This window comes from Pan troglodytes, chromosome 9 (genome assembly GCF_028858775.2).
Source record: "Pan troglodytes isolate AG18354 chromosome 9, NHGRI_mPanTro3-v2.0_pri, whole genome shotgun sequence".
Classification (NCBI taxonomy): Eukaryota; Metazoa; Chordata; class Mammalia; order Primates; family Hominidae; genus Pan; species Pan troglodytes.
This window is the reverse complement of record NC_072407.2, coordinates 119,160,580-119,178,985: the sequence shown is the minus strand read 5'-3', so window position 1 is coordinate 119,178,985 and position 18,406 is coordinate 119,160,580. Positions and strand designations below refer to the sequence as shown.

Sequence of the window (18,406 nt, the reverse complement as noted above, 5' to 3'; positions counted from 1 at the left end):
GTTACCACATATAGAACTGTAGTTAAGTGTTAGCTACTGTATTAGGGGACCCAGGTACACTAGAAAAGAGTTGAGGGACGGCCAGGTGCGGTGGCTCATGCCTGTAATCCCAACACTTTGGGAGGCTGAGGCGGGCGGATCACAAGGTCGGGAGATCGAGACCATCCTGGACAACATGGTGAAACTCTGCCTCTACTAAAATACAAAAAATTAGCCGGGTGTGGTGGCGGGCGCCTGTTGTCCCAGCTACTCAGGAGGCTTAGGCAGGAGAATCGCTTGAACTCGGGAGGCAGAGGTTGCAGTGTGCGGAAATCGCGCCACTGCACTCCAGCCTGGGTGACGGAGCAAGACGCCATCTCAAGAACAAAAAAAAAAACAAAAAAATTGACGGAGCTAGGTGCAGTGGCTCATCCCTGTAATTCCAGTACTTTGGGAGGCCAAGACGGACAGATCGCTTGAGGTCAGGAGTTCAAGACCAGTCTGGTCAACATGGTGAAACCCGGTCTCCACTAAAAATACAAAAATTAGCCGGGCTACCAAGCAGGTGCCTATAATCCCAGCTACTAGGGAGGCTGAGGCAGGAGAATCACTTGAACCCGGGAGGCAGAGGTCGCAGTGAGCCAAGATCGCACCACTGCACTCCAGTCTGGGGGACAGGGCAAGAGTCTCTCTCAAAAAAAAAAACAAAGAGTTGAGGAAGAATACACAGTCAGCCTCTTTATGTAGAATGTGGTCCACATTCATGGACTCAACCAACCATGGACTGAAAATATTCAAAAGGATAAATGTTTGTGATGATGGACATGCTAATTACCCTGATCTGATCACTATACATCACATACACCACAACATCACTATGTACCCCCATGAATACGTACAATTATTGTGTCCATTTTTTAAAATATAAAAATAAATCACTGAAAAGTAAAATACCCAGCCTGGCCAACGTGGCAAAACCCCGTTTCTACTCAAATACAAAAATTAGCCAGGCGTGGTGCTGGGCGGCTGTAATCCCAGCTACTTGGGAGGCTGAGGCAAGGGAATCCAGGAGACGTTTGAACCCAGGAGACGGAGGTTGCAGTGAGCTGAGATCACGCCATTGCACTCCAGTCTGGGCGACAGAGCGAGACTCCATCTCAAAAAAAAAAAAAAAAAAAAGGCTGGGCATGGTGACTCACGCCTGTAATCCCAGCACTTTGGGAGGCCGAGGCAGGCGGATCACGAGGTCAGATCGAGACCATCCTGGCTAACACAGTGAAACCCTGCCTCTACTAAAAATACAGAAAATTAGCTGGGCGTGGTGGCGGGCGCCTGTAGTCCCAGCTACTGGGGAGGCTGAGGCAGGAGAACGGCATAAACCCGGGAGGCAGAGCTTGCAGTGAGCCGAGATCACGCCACTGCACTCCAGCCTGGGCCAACAGAGTGAGACTCCATCTCAAAAAAAGAAAAGTGAAATAGATTTGAAACCATTAAAAAAATTTTCAGAAAAAAATTGGATGGTTGCATCTGTACTGAACATGTACAAACTTTTTTACCTGTCATTATTCCTTAAACAACACAACTATTTACAAAACATTTACATTGTATTAGTTGTTGTAAATAACCTATTATTTAAAGTATATGGGACGACATGCATAGGTTATATGCAAATACTACACCACTTTATTTATTTTTTATCTTTTTAATAGCTTTAAGTAGGGTGGGCATATGCCTATCCCAGAAAAAATACTACACCATTTTATGTAAGGGACTTGAGCATTTATAGATTTTGGTATCCTCAGTAGGAGTCCTGGAACCAATCTCCAGCATATACTGTGGGATGACTATATAGCTAATTTAGTTCAACACTGTACATAACAATGTATCATATTAGCTACTATGAGATGTAAGTTTGGGTAATTGTGTATCTGTATGTATACATAGATATCCATGTACACATACCGATATAACATTTCTCATATATAACATATAAACATATGGTTAAATGAACATACAGTCCACGTAGGAAAGGGCTGGAAAATGTTTGCATTTTTTAATGAATTTGACCCCATGTATTCTATTCTATTTATTCCCCAAACATTTAGCATGCCTGCTGAGTATCAGGTGCTGTGTTGGATACCAGAAATACAAAGATAGATCAGACAGTCCTGTACCTTTAAAAAGCTAGTGCAGTGCCATCAGAGCCAAAATGAAAGACCAGCTACACAAGACCATCTCAAAAACCCTTTACCCAAATGAATCTTCCCAGTCAGGAGTCCACACATTACCTTAGACCATCTGGGAGACCTTCGTCTGATTTGGAAGCACATAAACTAGAAGATTCCGGAGGACTGGGGGCATTGGCCACAACACCAGCAACCTCAGACGCTGCCATTATGCTCTGTACATTCAGAAACAAATTACAGGCTACAAGTTTCCAAAGTTTAAAACAAATGTATCTCTCCCCCCTCAGAATGTCCACACAACAGAGCTGTCGCAGTAAAGAAACACAAAAACCTGGGCTCCGGGAGAAAATACTTAAGAGTACTAAAAGAGACATTGTATGCAAAGTCCTAGTGTCCTAGTGGGCAGCAATCCTCAGGAGTCACTGTATTTACATAAATATCTAGGAGTCTGTGCAAAGATCTTATTTTCACTTTTGGCAGAAATGTAGTCATTTCAAACAATACATCTTAGTCTGCCAGGATCTTCCAAGTGGTCCCAGGCCTACCTTGTCTGCTATCATTTTTAATAAAAGACGTACTTTTCGGCCTAGTATCAATCAGATCTCATGTTTTTAAATCACTTTATGGCTGTTACATTCAAAGCATTCTCCATTAATTTAAGTGAAGTTTTTGGAGGTGTCTGCCTGTAAGTCAACAAGTAATGCAATACTGGGCAATCCAGGGTGCATCTTTTACTGTCAGCGTGCTCCCCACAGATAGGAAAGGCCTGATACCCACTAACTGAGCAAAGAACAGACTCTTCAGAGTGACTAGTGGTGCAAAAAAGAATCCTGGGTTCTCTAGCGTGAAAAAGACAAGGTAAAAAACATGGTAACACAAGTAAGGGAACTGGGACGGACGCCTTTTTTAAAAATCAAAAGGTCATCTTTTATGCCGCAGAGCAAACTTATGACCTTATGAGGAGAAAAGAAAATCAAAATACTTGGGAGGTGGGGATGAACATAGGGTTAGTCTGCATTCTCGCTTTTATTTTAACAGCATCACACGTATTCCCCCCGGAACACTGAAGAGCGCGTGGGGCAGACAGGTAGATGGGGCTGTGTCAACACCTCAGTCACAGCCCACAGACCCTCTGTGCCTCAGTTTCCCTCATTATACAAAGCTCCTGGGAGAAAATGGGCCCAAACCGCCATTGCTGCTCCCTCAGGTGCAAACATCCCGTCTCCAACATAGCCCAGGGCTGGGGGTCCTCTGCGCCCGGTGAACGAAACCCCAGGACAAGGGTCATGCATGCAACTCCGTGGCTAGAGAGCCCGTGGCGCGGGTAGGAACAGCTGGCTGGAGGGTCGAGTGTACCAAAAAGAACTCCGCAACCCGGGGCGACCACCAGCGAAGCAGGGGCGCCGGAGCCACGGGTCCTCGGGCGAGAACAGGGGACAGACGGGAAGGGGACAATGGGGGGAAGCGGCGCTGGGTGGCCCTGGCCACCCCCCACAGGGTACTGCTAGGCTGGCCGCTGGCTCGGACCAGACCCCCCTCCACCCCTTCCCCTCGGCCTCCCCACCCCGCTGCCAGCCACCCCCCCGTCCCATTTCTAGGCCGGGACCCCCGCCTCGGTTCTCACAGCACCCTCCACGCCCCCCACCCGACCCCCATGCCCGGCCCTCGCCCCGCAACCCCCACCCACGCTCGCCCCGCACACACCTCCCGCGCCGCGCCCCCGGGAGGAAAGTGGGGGAGGGACGGGACGCACCTGAGCGGGCGGAGCGGGGGGAGGGGGCGGCCGAGCCACGGGGGGAGGGGTTGAGCGCCGGCCCGCGCGCGGCACCTCCCACTTCCGGCGGCACGAGCGGAGGGGGCGAGGCTCCGGCCGCGAGGAGAGGCCGCGGTGGCGCCGCGCCGCCCCCGACGGCGCCCTCTGGCGGCGACAGCTGGCGCCGCCGGGGCACGGGGATGCTGCGGGAGACCCCTGAGATACAGGTGGACTCTCCCGGGGCGCGGGGAAGAAGGGAGAGCCGACTGCGAGAAGGAAGGCGACCTGGGTGGGCAGGATCCCCTCTGGGAAGATTACAGGGACATTCGGGGCCATGGCGGTCAGAAGGAGAAGAGCAACGAGTGGCTTTTAAAGGTCGGAACCGAGATGCCCTTTACAGAGGACGCCATGAAGGAGAGCCTTCTGAAGAGGGACCATGTGGAAGATGCCCCGAGGACTCGGGGTGGCGGAGCCCGCGGGTTCAGCCCCCAGCGCCCGCACGGCCCCTGCCTGCGTAGGCCGCCCGCGGGAGCCGGATCCCGGGCGCCGGTTGCTGTGGCCCGCGGGGGTCGCCGGGCCGCAGGCGCCGCGCTGATTGGCTGCGCCGCGGGCGGAAGTGATGCTGCTGTCACTGCTCCTCCGGCTCCCGGGAAGCCGCGAGTTTCCGCAGGGAGGCGGCGGCAGCTGCGGCCGGGCCGGTGAGTTGGGAACTAGGTGTGGGGCTGGACCTGGGTAGTCAGGGGGGCCCAGAAGTGGGGGAAGCCGGCGTCTGAGGATGAGGGAGATGCACAGAGGGTGCCTGAGGTCCTGGCGTGGGGGACCCCAAGGAGATGGGGCCCCAGGGCCCAGGATTCCTGGATAATGTGGGTGCTAATGAGGAGAGGGGCACATTGCACGGAGCGATCGAGGCCGACGGAGGGAGAATTGGGAAACTGACCCGGTACCCAAGCTGGCTTCTAGGAGCCGGGTGTGGAACAGCGAGGACAGTCGCTTGGGAGCAGGATCTTGGACTCCGGGCTGCCCATTCTCTTCTCCCTTGTCAATTAAGAGCTGTAAAGGGAGGCCTAGCCGTTGGGAGAGGTTGAGACCTGCTTTCAGAAGGCATTTAAGGTTCCTTTCCCAGAAGCCTGGGGGATAAAAATGCTGCTTTGCCACTAGTAGACAGAAGGAGCTCCTGCTTCTCTTTCTTCCTGACATCTGTGGTGGGATCTACTGAGTCTGAAGGAGTCTGCCTAGCGGGGCCACTGTCTGGCTAACAAGGGTTTTGTTTGTTAGTTTGTTTACTTAGTAGAGTATGCAGACTGGGGAAGACACCTAAATATCTTGGGAGAATTGAGGCTCCGGGGGGCAGGGAGGGATTGAGAGGGAATATGCCTGGAAACCTAAGAGAAAACGAGAGGAAGAAATGTAGTATGAAGATTTTTAGAGGTAAAGGAGAGGTGGCATAAGTTCTCCTTTCCAGGAAGCCTTTTAGTAAAATTCCCATTTTTCTGGAATGCTTTGAGGTAGAGCCGCTTGGGTGTGTATCTGAGTACTAAGCCCTGCCCCAGGGTGGACCCAGTGGAGAGCAAAGGCTTTTAAAGGAGCCCAGCCACCATAGGTACACACATGTCCTGCCACCCCATTTGTCTGTCCCCCAGTTCTAACTTGGCTCTTTTTTTTTTTTTTTTTGAGGGCTCCTGAGACCAATTCCCTGGTTCTGTCAAACCCAGGCAATTGGAGTCCCAGTCTGGAGTCTGAGTCCTCACCTTGAAGCCAGCCTCCTGAGCTCAGTACAGGAGTAGCTGCTTAGTGAGGTTCTCTCGTCATTCGTTCTCTCCTGGTTGCCCGCTTGTCCTTGGTGCCTGTTCTGTTTTGTTTGCACTCTCTGGCTTTCCCTGTTTCGCCCCCGCCACCTCCCTCCTTTCACTTTCCCTGGTATCCTGGGATACACAAATCAGGAAGTTAGCTACCACCTGGACTTCTAGGATGTTATTACCTATTCTTTCAAGAGGCACTTTGGTAACAGTTTTTTGCTAGGCCTCTGGGGAACAAAATGAAAAGAGGGTGGCACGATAGCACAGGAAGTGGGTTTTTTGGGTGTTATACTGATTTGGCCTCACCATACCAGTTCTGCTCCAGTCTATGACCGATTTTAGATCTTTGGAAATGACAATTAATGAAGTTTCTTTGGTCCCTGGTCCTGGAGTTTATCTAACCTCAGCTTGTTGCCCTGGGATTGGTGGGACATTATTTCTTCTGTTCTTGGATCCCACAGGTCTGTAGCCTTTGCTGAGTCAACACTACTCACAGTGAAAGTGATGCCTTTTCTCCATTTGCACAACATGAGTGTGACGTGGTTAGCCGGACCAGGAGCTCAACCTCATGTAGAATCCAGGTGGGCACGGGGCCCTGTTATGGGGAATTAGCCTTGAGGACAACTGGACTGAGGAGTCAGCTAGGGAAAGATTTATGTCCCCTCTAAATGTAGGGGTGAAGGGGTTGTCTCTGCTAAAGAACAGTCACGATGCAGCCAGTAGTTTGTGGAAACGATGTGTGCTTTGAGCCCTGTGGGTGGCAACAGGGGTTGCTCGCAGTGCCTGTGAGCAACTGGACCTCCTGCTGGATTAGCTGGTGTCGTGAGGATTGGCTGTCTTGCTGTGGGAGGCCATCCGCTGGTGTTAGTGCTGGCCCACACTCCACCTGGGGGCTTATCCCTGTTGGTCAGGGATAAATGTGAACAAAAAGAGAGGATCAAATGTTTCATAATTTAAAAGGCATGGCTTGGGGACTTCCAGGGGGAACACATGGATGGCTCAGCATCTCCCTCTCAGATTCCTGCAGTTACCAGCTCTTTGATCTCTTCCACATCCTTTTTCTTTGTCTGCAGTCCACTGCTCTGATGCCGAAAGGGAGGCAGAAAGTGCCACACTTGGATGCCCCCCTGGGCCTGCCCACCTGCCTCTGGCTGGAATTAGCCGGGCTCTTCTTACTGGTTCCCTGGGTCATGGGCCTGGCAGGGACAGGTGGGCCTGATGGCCAGGGCCCAGGGGGGCCGAGCTGGGCTGTGCACCTGGAAAGCCTGGAAGGTGACGGGGAGGAAGAGACTCTGGAGCAGCAGGCGGATGCTTTGGCCCAGGCAGCAGGGCTGGTGAATGCTGGACGCATTGGAGAGCTTCAGGGGCACTACCTCTTTGTCCAGCCTGCTGGGCACAGGCCGGCCCTGGAGGTGGAGGCCATCCGGCAGCAGGTGGAGGCTGTGTTGGCTGGGCATGAAGCTGTGCGCTGGCACTCAGAGCAGAGGCTGCTAAGGAGGGCCAAGCGCAGCGTCCACTTCAATGACCCCAAGTACCCGCAGCAATGGCACCTGGTGAGTCCAGTCCTGCAGTTTGCAGTTTCAGGTGCGTAGGTTCCAGTCCGGTTCTTTAGTGGGCTTTTGACTATATCACTCTTCAGTCACCTCCATCCTTTGCCTGAGGGACCGTTTCCCGGTTCTGTGGTGTTTCCCTAGGCTCTCCCTCCCTTCTACTGTCTTCTAGAGGCCGGTGTTCTGCAGTGCTCAGGGCACAGATGGTGCAGCCAGGCTGCCTGGGCTCATGGTCCAGCTCTGCCACTTACTAGCATGTGCATTTGGGCAAGCTGCTTAAACTCTGTGCCTCAGCTTCTCCATCTGTAAAGTGGAGATTGTAATAGTGCCTACCTCATAGAGTTATGGTTAGGGGAAGTGAATGTATGCATGTGTAGCACTTAGAACCATGCCTGACACATGGTAAACACTATGACATAAGTGATACGATACTACCATTGGCATAAGAAGTGTATCATCTGGCCCAGCGCGGTGGCTCACGCCTGTAATCCCAGCACTTTGGGAGGCCGAGATGGGCAGATCACGAGGTCAGGAGATCAAGACCATCCTGGCTAACACGGTGAAACCCCGTCTCTACTAAAAATACAAAAAATTAGCCAGGCGTGGTGGCAGGCGCCTGTAGTCGCAGCTACTCGGAAGCCTGAGGCAGGAGAATGGCGTGAATCCGGGAGGCGGAGCTTGCAGTGAGCCGAGATCGTGCCACTGCACTCCACACTCCAGCCTGGGTGACAGAGCAAGACTCCGTCTCAAAAAAAAAAAAAAAAAAAAAAAAAAAGAAGTGTATCATCCAACCCTTCACCCTAGCTACCATTTTATCCTGAATCCCCCATGACTGATGACAAACTTTCCTAGAATCCAAGGCTGTGGCAGAGCTCTCACCTGCTCCTCCTTGACTCTGTTCCCACCTGACCTATTGGTCTGCCATCTCTGTCTGGCTCTTTGGTGGAGGCCAAGGGTGAAAAGGGGCTGCTAGCTATAACTTCATCTCCCTCTGGGCTGTGCTATGTGTCACTGTATTTCCACCCTGTCTCTCTTACAGAATAACCGACGGAGCCCGGGCAGGGACATCAACGTGACGGGTGTGTGGGAACGCAATGTGACTGGGCGAGGGGTGACGGTGGTGGTAGTGGATGACGGAGTGGAACACACCATCCAGGACATTGCACCCAACTATGTGAGTGGCCTTGGAACGACACCCCTCACCCCCCACGTCTTACCTCCTTCTTGATGTTGCCTCAGTCTTGTCCCCTTTTCTAGAGGTCTTTGGGCCAAATAAAAGAGCCTGGGAGGTGGGGTGGGGTTCATCCTCTTCTTTTCCCGAGCCAGGCAGTCAAGGCACAGCAGGTGGCTCTAACTCTGAGAACAATCCTGCTCTCAGTTCTAGTCCTTTTCTGAGGAGTAAGGAGTGGCCCCTGCAGGCAACTTCCCTCTTGTTGGAAATCCGAGTGCCTTCCTCTCTCTAAAGCGTGGTCTCTAGGGAGCCCTACCTGCCTTTTTTCCAGGTTTCCCAAGCCGTGGAGCTGTAGGCACATTCGCATAATGGGCAAGAGAAGTTTGCTGGGAGCTGTGGCACTTCTCAGTTTTGCCCCAGTGTCCTTTGCTCATATCTTTTAGCCAGTGTGGTTTGCAGATAGAAATGGGCTTATTGGGTCCAGGCGCGGTGGCTCACGCCTGTAATCCCAGCACTTTGGGAAGCCAAGGCGGGCAGATCAGGAGGTCAGGAGTTTGAGACCAGCCTGGCCAAGATGGTGAAACCCCGTCTCTACTAAAAATACAAAAATTAGCCAAGTGTGGTGGCGCTCACCTACAGTCCCAGCCACTCGGGAGGCTGAGGCGGAAGAATCACTTGAACCTGGGAGGCAGTTGTTGCAGTGAGCCAAGATTGTGGCACTGCACTCCAGCCTGGGCAACAGAGTGAGACTCCATCTCAAAAACAGAAACGATGAGAAATGAGCTTGTCGCCCTAGCTTCGATTCCCAAACTCCCATTTCCTTTCTGTCCCTGAACCCCAGGACCTGATCCCCTCTAACCAGTGAATGACCGCATGTCACCTCCAAAATATTTCAGAGCCCTGAGGGTAGCTATGACCTCAACTCTAATGACCCTGACCCCATGCCCCACCCGGATGTGGAGAATGGCAACCACCATGGCACGCGATGTGCAGGAGAGATCGCGGCTGTGCCCAACAACAGCTTCTGTGCCGTGGGCGTGGCCTACGGGAGCCGCATCGCAGGTAACTTGTGCCTCCAGCCTAGCCTTGGTAGGCTGCTCCTGTGACCACAGTCTTCATTTCCTGCACCCCTCCCTACTCTGAAACATCTTTATCCCATAGCCCAGCTGACACACATAGCATAGAGCAAGAGTGAGTTTATAATAGGTGTCTGTAGGACATATCAGCTCATTGATTTTTCAGTGCAGTGGTGTTTCAAACATGTTTTTCTATTTATAGTTCCATAAATTACAAAGTGCCTTCTTGTCGGTTTTTCCTCTATGATCCGATACGTCTATGGTGGCAGCCTTTGCATTTCCCAGCTCCCCAGCTCCCCAGCTCCCAGTCCCACTGATGGTCACGGGCTGCTCTACATCCTTTTTGGGGAGCTGAGCAGCCCTATTCCTCCCTGGAGGTGGTTCTGTGGTTCTTTCACACTCAACCTCTGTCCATCAAGGCAGAAGGTGAAGGGAATGAAGGGGGAAGCGCTCACCATAACTCCTTACGTGCTTGGGAACCTACAGACTGAACAGACTATTCCTCTTATACTCCAGCAGAGGGCAGTAGCTCTCCATAAATGAGACCAGGGGGAGCCAGAAACCCTGTCCAAGTCCCTTCTCTGAAAGTGCCACAGCACTGCAGCCTGGGCGACAGAGCCAGACTTTGTCTCTCTCTCTATATATTTTTTTTTGGTGGGAGGACAAGTAATACGTATACATGGTGTAAAAATGCAAAATGGGCTGGGCGTGGGGGCCACGGGGATCAAACCTGTAATCCCAGCACTTTGGGAGGCCAAGGCAGGCAGATCACTTGAGGTCAGGAGTTCGAGACCAGCCTGACCAATATGGTGAAACCCCATCTCTACTAAAAATACAAAAATTAGCCGGGCGTGGTGGCATGCGCCTGTAGTCCCAGCTACTTCGAGGCTGAGGCAAGACAATCGCTTGAACCCAGGAGGTGGAGGCTGCAGTGAGCCGAGATCATGCCACTGCACTCCAGTCTGGGTGACAAGTAAGACTTTGTCTCAAAAAAAAAAAAAAATGCAAAATGTACAAAGAGCATGTAGGGAAAAATAAGTCTCCCACATATGGCTCCCCACCTCCCAGTTCCCCGGCTAGGAGACCAGCATTAGTGAGGAGCTGCTGTGGCCTTCATTGCCTAGGTATCCGGGTACTGGATGGACCTCTCACAGACAGCATGGAGGCAGTGGCGTTCAACAAGCACTATCAGATCAATGACATCTACAGCTGCAGGTGAGGCAGAGCTGCGGATGAGAGGGCAAGAGTCTGGAGCACCTGGGACAAATCCACCAACAAAATCCCAACCAGTGGGCTGACTTAGGCCGGAGCAGGGGTCTCCTCATTGGGTTCAGCTAATAAGTCCATTGCCTTCATTTCTCTAGATTCCCAGCCACTGGGCACTCAACCTTAAGCCCCCGTCACCCCCGTAATCAGATTGCCACATGAGAAGCCCTGGCCTGTGCACATTTATTTGTTTTCTAAACTCCTAAGGCCTCTGCAAGAAAGCGGGCTTTCCTCTCCATCCACAGGCCAGCTGAATGCCCAACACCAATTCCCCACCCCACGCCAATGCACTGCACCTTCAGGGCATGGCTGTGCTGGATTGGACAAGAAGGAAATGGGGTTGGGGGCCCACATGGCATTGATGGCACCTGTTCCTCCCCCGACATACCTCCCTTAAATCCATGACATCATCCACAGGGTACACTTCCCGATAGAGACAGAATAGAGAACTCCTCAGCCTGAGAACCAAGAGCTTCCACAGAAGTTCATGGACGCTCTGCCTTCTACCCTACAAGTTGGGCCAGGTGCGGTGGCTCACGCCTGTAATCCCAGCACTTTGGGAGGCTGAGGCATGTGGATTGCTTGAGGTCAGGAGTTCAAGACCTGCCTGACCAACATGGTGAAACCCCATCTCTACTAAAAATACAAAAATTAGCCAGGCTTGGTGGTGGGCACCTGTAATCCCAGCTACTCCAGAGGCTGAGGCAGGAGAATCGCTTGAACCTGGGAGGTGGAGGTGGCAGTGAGCCAAAATCGCGCCATTGCACTTCAGCCTGGGCAACAGAGGAAGACTCCGTTTCAGGAAAAAAAAAAAAAAAGGTCTACATGTCTCTGATCCCTAGATGAGGAGATGAGTGACCTCTGTCCCTCTCTGCCACTATGGGCTATGGGGACATTCACAAGGAAAAGAAGAGCCTTAGCACACTTCTGTTTTCCACTTTGGAGAGGGGATGGACCTTTGAACCCTGTGCCTTTTAATCACGGAAGCCTTTAAGTGGAACCCTTGGGAGGAGTTAAGAGCTGCAGGTCAAAGGGCAGCCAGCTGAGACTGGGAGGCGCTGGGTGGGTAGCCGCAGCCTGGCTCTGGCTGTCCCCTCTAGGTATTTATTTCTCAACAGCTGGGGACCAGATGACGATGGGAAGACAGTGGATGGCCCCCATCAGCTTGGAAAGGTAACTGGCCTGCACAAAGACTCTGAGAAACGGGACGCCCTCTTCATACAGTCCCAGGAGAACTGCTGCAAGTTGACCCATCTTCCCACTCCACCTCCACGCTCAGTCTCCTTTCAGGAAGAGAACACCTAACGTCGGGGCAGGAAGCCTAGGGGACGTTTGTTCCTAGACAGGGAAATGGAACAGTGCTTTGAGATTGTTTCCCTTTCATCTTATCCTCAGCTCCCATGCCTGGCCCCACCCTGTCCTCTGATAAGCAGAGGGTGTCCATCAGTCATCATTCAACTCACAGATGCCCCAAATCCTCAGTCAACTCACAGCTCCCTCACATCCAGGGTCCATCTTCCAATCTTTCCCCCATGCCCAGTGCCCTTTGAACTTTTTTCCTTTTGTTTCTAGAAGGGGTGGAGAGGGTGACTGATGTGGTAGGCAGAGGTCTTTCTGTGGGTTCCTCAACTGACACCCTGATGTTTTGGCTCCTCAGGCTGCCTTACAACATGGGGTGATTGCTGGTCGCCAGGGCTTTGGGAGCATCTTTGTGGTAGCCAGTGGCAACGGAGGCCAACACAACGACAACTGCAACTACGATGGCTACGCCAACTCCATCTACACAGTCACCATAGGTAGTCACCCAATGTTTCTGTGCTCCTGTGTATGTGTCACCGAATGGTTAGGGCATCACACGTCTTATCCTAGCTTCTGTGTGTGTCTAAATGTGTGAGCACAATAATCTCTTTGGGCTCAGATAGGACTAGCCCTGCTTGCAGAGGACCTTGGGACTTCCTTAGATGTCAGCATACCCTGGGAACACCTTCAAGCCATCATCTGGAGATCACCGAGCTGCCTCCACCCCACCACAGCTGGTTAGGCCTCTGTTCTGGCCTGTCTTTCTGTGGGCCACCTGCTGCCTGCTGGAAGCCTCCCCTGACTCCCCACAGGCCTAAATTAAGTGCCCTTTGCCTGTGCTCCCAGTTAGCATGTGTTTATTTACTTAGCTGACTTCTACCTGACTCTAGGCTCCTTGAGACTAGGACTGCGGCCTTTTCCATATGGCCCTGATGCCTGGCACGGGTGTGACCCACAGTAGATGGGTAATGAATGTTGAAAACAGTAAGCATGTGAATGAATAAGTGGGTATGAAGGTAGAAGGCTGCCAGTTGTACTCCAGAGCCTATTGAAAGAATGGTATTGCGGCACAGAATGCCCTCTGCCACTTGAGACTGCCTGTTCAGAAGAGGATCAGGACTGCTCTGAGGGACGTGGGCCGCTCAGATCATGTTTCAAACTCAGGACAGCCCCCCAGGATGATAACTCCAAGATAACTGACATTAGCAAGCCCCTGCCACAGGACCCCCTCTTCATCTCAGCTCTAATTTCCCTCCTCTGTCCCTAGGAGCTGTGGATGAGGAGGGACGCATGCCTTTCTATGCAGAAGAATGTGCCTCCATGCTGGCAGTCACCTTCAGTGGTGGGGACAAGATGCTTCGGAGCATTGTGAGTGCCTCCCGGGCCCTCCACGGCCTGCCCCTTTCCCACAAGACTTCACGTCTCAGACATCACATCGCTTCTCACTGTTCCCTGCTTCCCTGCTTCCCTGCCCCAACACTCAGGCTCCTCTTCCCCCACAGAGCTGGGTGTCTTAAGGCATGCCACCCTTGGAGGAGTAGACCCGGGGACTCTGAATACATCTTGGGAATGCTTTTATCTTAGAAATTTGGATTTAGGACGAATATACATATTGTTTTAGAAACTAAGTGTCACATGGGGCCAAACATGGTGGCTCACTCCTGTAATCCCAGCACTTTGGGAGGCCAAGGCGGGTGGATCACTTGAGGTCAGGAGTTCAAGACCAGCCTGGCCAACATGGTGAAACCCTGTCTCTACTTAAAATACAAAAATTAGCCTGGTGTGGTGGCGGGCACCTGTAATCCCAGCTACTTGGGAGGCTGAGGCAGGAGAATCGCTTGAAACAAGGAGGCGGAGGTTACAGTGAGCCAAGATTGCACCACTCTACTCCAGCCTGTGTGACAGAACAAAACTCCTTCTCAAAAAAAAAAAAAAGAAACTTAAGTGTCACATGGATTAAACAACTTTTTCACACTCAAGGAAATGCACAAATAACTTCTTTGCAATGTCTTCCTTTGGTAAAATTTGGGCTTTTGCTAATTTCTGTGGACTTAAAAAAAACTCCTAATTCCATTGCCCTTCAGCTCTTAGGTAAATACTGTGAGTTCTGGTCATGTGCATCTTCAGGAGGAAAGCTAGTCTGGTGGTGGTTTCATAAAAACCATAAGGATGGGTGGGAAGAGGAGTTGGGGAATGTCTCATGTCAACACCAGAGAGAGCTCTTTCTCTGGAGCTATAATTGGAGCCATAGCAAATGAGATTGGAGTAGGGTCGTGGAGCTTCTCTAACCTGTGGAACCCATTTAAAGAATTTGAAGACGATCGCCTGCACCCAGCTGGGCTTAGCGCCATCCCAGCAGGTTTAAGGCAGGCCTCTAGACCATCTTCCTAGAGCTCTCTGCCTGTCCCTGTTGCCCGCAACCATATAATGTGGGCATAGGAGGCTCTAGGCAGGAGCTGGGCTGGAGCCAGGTGGTGTCAAATTTCTCCAGTGGCTAAGTCGGGAGATCTCTCTGGGGCCATTGGGAATTAGGCTGCTTTGTCTTCCTGCTGGGTCAAATTTATTTTCCAAAACTAAAATTTTGTTATGCCAATAAATGACTTCTGGTCAACACAATGTTCCAAGGCTCTGTGCCAGTTGACCCCTACTACCCCCTCCCCCTAGCCCCAGGGAGAAGAGAAAAGGGAGTGGACTAAAGTAGAGAGGGAAGAGAGGCTGGGCTGTGTGCACAGAGGGCACCCACTGCAGGCCAGGCTGGGTTAGGAGGAAGAACAGGAACATACCAAACTCCACCCTCTAGCAGAACTCTAGGGAACCCAGCTCGCCCTGCCCAGGCCAGGGACCTAAGAAGGTTCTACAACATAATTGTCACTCTTGCTCTGCTGTACCTGGCCTTTCTCATCTTAACTCACCTCAGCTTCTCACCCTCACCACCCTCTTCCATCTGAACTGTAATTTGCCCAGAAATGAAGAGAGAGTGTGTTTAGCAGAGTTCCCATCTTTGGAATGTCCTTGCCATGGAAACTTCTTGTTGCCAGTTTCTAGTCAATGACCAGGGCAGCTGGATGGAGCTGTCTTTCTGAGGGCAGAGGCTGGGGGCATATGCTTCCCACCATTTGGCTCCCTGGGGAAGCAAAGCTTCTCTGGACTTTTCAATGCCTGCCTGTGGCTCCTGCCGCCATAGACAAGTTCGTGGGCTTCACAGCCACACTTCAGACTATCACTGCAAGGCTGTTTCCTTAACAGGAAAAAAAATCAACCCGCTCCCTTGCATAAACCAGGCTCCCACTCTCATTGAGACAACCACTTGGAGAGTGCTTTTCCCTTTTTTTTCTGGGAGTGCGCCATGGCTGGGTGAAAATTACATCTCTTGGCAGCTGCTCTAACAGCTGGGAGGGAAGCAGTGAGTACAGTGGAGAAAGGGCAGCTCTTGGCAGAAGTCGCCACCCTGGTATCTGACCCAGAAGAGAAGTTTGAAAGAAAGAAATTCTCTGGTGTTAGCACTGACACCATGGGCCAGCGATCCAAGTGCCATAGAGTGGAGCAGATTTAGGCAGGGCCCGCCTCAGCTAAACCCTCTGAGTCTCCAGGGGTGATGACAGCCCCAAAAGAGCTTGATGCCAGGCAGTCACTGCCTCCCCTTGCCCCATTCTCGCTCCCCACCTCAGAACCACACGGAGAGAAGGGGTTTCATGGCATCTGGCCCAGAGCAGTGAGGCAGCTTGTCCTGTTGAGAGCTGTAGAGCTGGGCAGGTGGGCCATATAGACACTGAGTCCATGCAGGGCTCGGGGGTGGGCAAGGACACAGTCCTCTCTTGCTGGAACACACTCCCTGTGTTCACGCCGACATCATTCCAGCCCCTGTCGCGGAGCTGCCAAATTGGATTTCCTTGAATAGTGCCGTCAGTGTTGTCCCAGCTCCAGCTGGGCCCAGTGGCTCCCCTGGCCACTTCCTCTGTCTAGCTTGGTTGTGGGGGTTGAAGGGTTTGGAGTTGGGAGTTGGGATAGAGAATTTAAGAATGGGAGCAAGAATATTAGGAGCAAAAATCGGGAGGCCACCCATGGTGGCTCATGCCTATTAATCCCGACACTTTGGGAGGCCAAGGCAGGAAGATTGCTTGAGGCCAAGAGTTCAAGACCAGCCTGGGCAACATAGTGAGATGCTGTCTCTACAAAAAATAAGAATATTAGTGTGGTGCAGTGGTACATGCCTGTAGTCCCAGCTACATGGGAAGCTGAAGCAGGAGGATCTCTGGAACCCAGGAGTTCGAGGCTGCAGTGAGCTATGATCTTACCACTGCACTCCAGCCTAGGCAACAAGGAAAAATAAGAAAAAAGGAAAGAGTTGGGAAACCCTTATCTGCACTGGATGGGAGCCCTTTCCTATCTCTACCTCCTTTTGCCAACAACCACACCCTCAAAAGTAACTTTTATTATCTTTGTCTCTGTTCTCCAGACATTCTGTTAGGAGGCCAGGAGGGTTAGGGTTTCCTTTGCCCTGCCCTGCTATTGGGTCCTTCTCTGGTCAAAGATTCAGCTCTAACAAAGGAAGGGTCCACCTGTGAGACCTGTTCTGAGGACCAGCCCTGTACCTTCCCCCCATAACAACTTTGAACTCAGTCTCTAGCTTCTTTTTTAAAAAATATTCTTTTTTTATTTTTTAAAGATGGGTTCTCACTCAGTCACCTAGGCTGGAGTGCAGTGGCACAGTTATAACTCCTGTGCTCAAGCAATCCTCCTGCCTGGGCCTCCCAAGTAGCTGGGACTATAGGTGCACACCACTGTCCCCAGCTTGAACACCACTGTCCCCAGCTTGAACTCAGTCTCTAACCTACTTCCTTTTCCTGTTTCACTTCCAGGTGACCACTGACTGGGACCTTCAGAAGGGCACTGGCTGCACTGAGGGCCACACAGGGACCTCAGCTGCAGCGCCTCTGGCAGCTGGCATGATAGCCTTAATGCTGCAGGTGCGGCCCTGCCTCACATGGCGTGACGTCCAGCACATCATTGTCTTCACAGCCACCCGGGTGAGATACCAGCAGGTAGACAAGTGGCCTGGCCCAGCCTGCTCCAGAGTTCGGGTATCAGGTGGCCTTAGATTCTCAATGTCCCAAATGTTAGATACTAAGTCTCTTTCAGAGTCCCTTTCAGAGTTGCATATGTAAAGAACAGGTGTGGGGACCCCACAAAGACCACAGGCCTAAACTCATTTTATCTGCAAAGGGGAGCTCTGGCTGTGCCTCCTGGCCCCTTCTCTAGAAGCAAGCCAGTGGGGTGGTGACATCATGGGCTTTGACCTTTTGTCGCAGCTTGCCTTGGGGAATCCATTCCCAGTAGCCATAGTGGGAGAGCGTGGACTGGATCAGCCAGCAGGGCAAGCAGGGAAACCAGAGTCAGATTGTTGAGACTACACTGGCAATGCAAGAGACTAACCAGGACCTCTGTCCTTTCAGTATGAGGATCGCCGTGCAGAGTGGGTCACCAACGAGGCAGGCTTCAGCCATAGCCACCAGCACGGTTTCGGCCTCCTCAACGCCTGGAGGCTCGTGAATGCAGCCAAGGTGAACAGGTGTTGGCAGGGCAGGGTGCCCTGTGTGGAGTGACCAAGGGTCGGGGCTGAATGCTCAAAACTGCCTGGGATATCATAGGTGCCTAGTAAATGTTCATTCAGTTCATTGATTTAACAACTTCAACCTTCATCCCAGCTGATATCCATTTTACAAATGAGAAAGCAGGCTCAATGCTATCACTGAAGTTTCCAAACTACTAATAGAGTAAATGGGACCTGAATATGTGTGGGACTCAGGATGCTGTGGTTCCCCTCCTCCACCCTGGACACAGCTGTTTCCTCTGGTTCCTTAGCTGGGGGCTGTATGGAGCATTCCAGCGAGCAAGCAGGAGCTGAGGGCTGAAAGAAGATGATGAGGAGTGGAAAAATAAAGACAGCTAAACCTTCAAGATCGTATTGACAAGGGCGTGTGTGTTTGTGAGAATGTGGGTGTGATCATTCTTGTTTGTTGATTTGCCATCCCCTCCTTTCCTTTCATAGATCTGGACATCTGTCCCTTACTTAGCATCCTACGTCAGTCCCGTGTTAAAAGAAAACAAGGCGATTCCGCAGTCCCCCCATTCCCTGGAGGTCCTGTGGAATGGTAAGTAATCAGCACAAAGGGGGTTAATCTTAGGCCTGAGGTTTGGGGCTGGGTGACAAGGAAGTAAAACTCGTCCTCCCTGCCAGATTCTACCCCCTTTCGGAGCTGAGCTCCAGCCAAACCTGTGGAGTTTTCTTTGACCATTTTAGGACATGTTACTGCTTCTGAGTTGGCTGCC

General features: G+C 51.9%; 2 protein-coding genes across 15 annotated transcripts in view; one reads left to right on the top strand and one right to left on the bottom strand.

The window, feature by feature from the left end:
- The window catches only part of RNF214 (ring finger protein 214), a 54,235-nt gene extending 49,981 nt beyond the window's left edge, over positions 1 to 4,254 (bottom strand). Inside the window, exons 1-2 of one of the 2 annotated variants that reach the window (XM_003313315.5) lie at positions 3,919 to 4,254; positions 2,268 to 2,380 (exon numbers count right to left, since the gene is read on the bottom strand). In XM_003313315.5, the coding sequence (XP_003313363.2) occupies positions 2,268 to 2,380; positions 3,919 to 4,254 (449 nt within the window). Of the gene's footprint in view, positions 1 to 2,267; positions 2,381 to 3,869; positions 3,894 to 3,918 lie in introns of those variants that run through there. The other variant, XM_003313316.5, reaches the window with a different exon arrangement.
- A 226-nt stretch (positions 4,255 to 4,480) lies between these two features.
- The window catches only part of PCSK7 (proprotein convertase subtilisin/kexin type 7), a 36,573-nt gene continuing 22,647 nt past the window's right edge, over positions 4,481 to 18,406 (top strand). For 12 of the 13 annotated variants that reach the window (XR_010147320.1, XR_010147319.1, XR_010147316.1 and 9 more), the window contains exons 1-12: positions 4,481 to 4,616; positions 6,176 to 6,295; positions 6,788 to 7,267; positions 8,304 to 8,438; positions 9,332 to 9,497; positions 10,636 to 10,726; positions 11,896 to 11,950; positions 12,435 to 12,573; positions 13,344 to 13,444; positions 16,936 to 17,103; positions 17,530 to 17,637; positions 18,126 to 18,228. Coding sequence is in view for 3 of the 13 variants with exons in the window: in XM_024347527.3 (XP_024203295.1) it covers positions 6,800 to 7,267; positions 8,304 to 8,438; positions 9,332 to 9,497; positions 10,636 to 10,726; positions 11,896 to 11,950; positions 12,435 to 12,573; positions 13,344 to 13,444; positions 16,936 to 17,103; positions 17,530 to 17,637; positions 18,126 to 18,228 (1,534 nt within the window). In the remaining 10 variants the exon portion in view is untranslated. Of the gene's footprint in view, positions 4,617 to 6,175; positions 6,296 to 6,787; positions 7,299 to 8,303; positions 8,439 to 9,331; positions 9,498 to 10,635; positions 10,727 to 11,895; positions 11,951 to 12,434; positions 12,574 to 13,343; positions 13,445 to 16,935; positions 17,104 to 17,529; positions 17,638 to 18,125; positions 18,229 to 18,406 lie in introns of all 13 variants that reach the window. The other variant, XM_024347530.3, reaches the window with a different exon arrangement.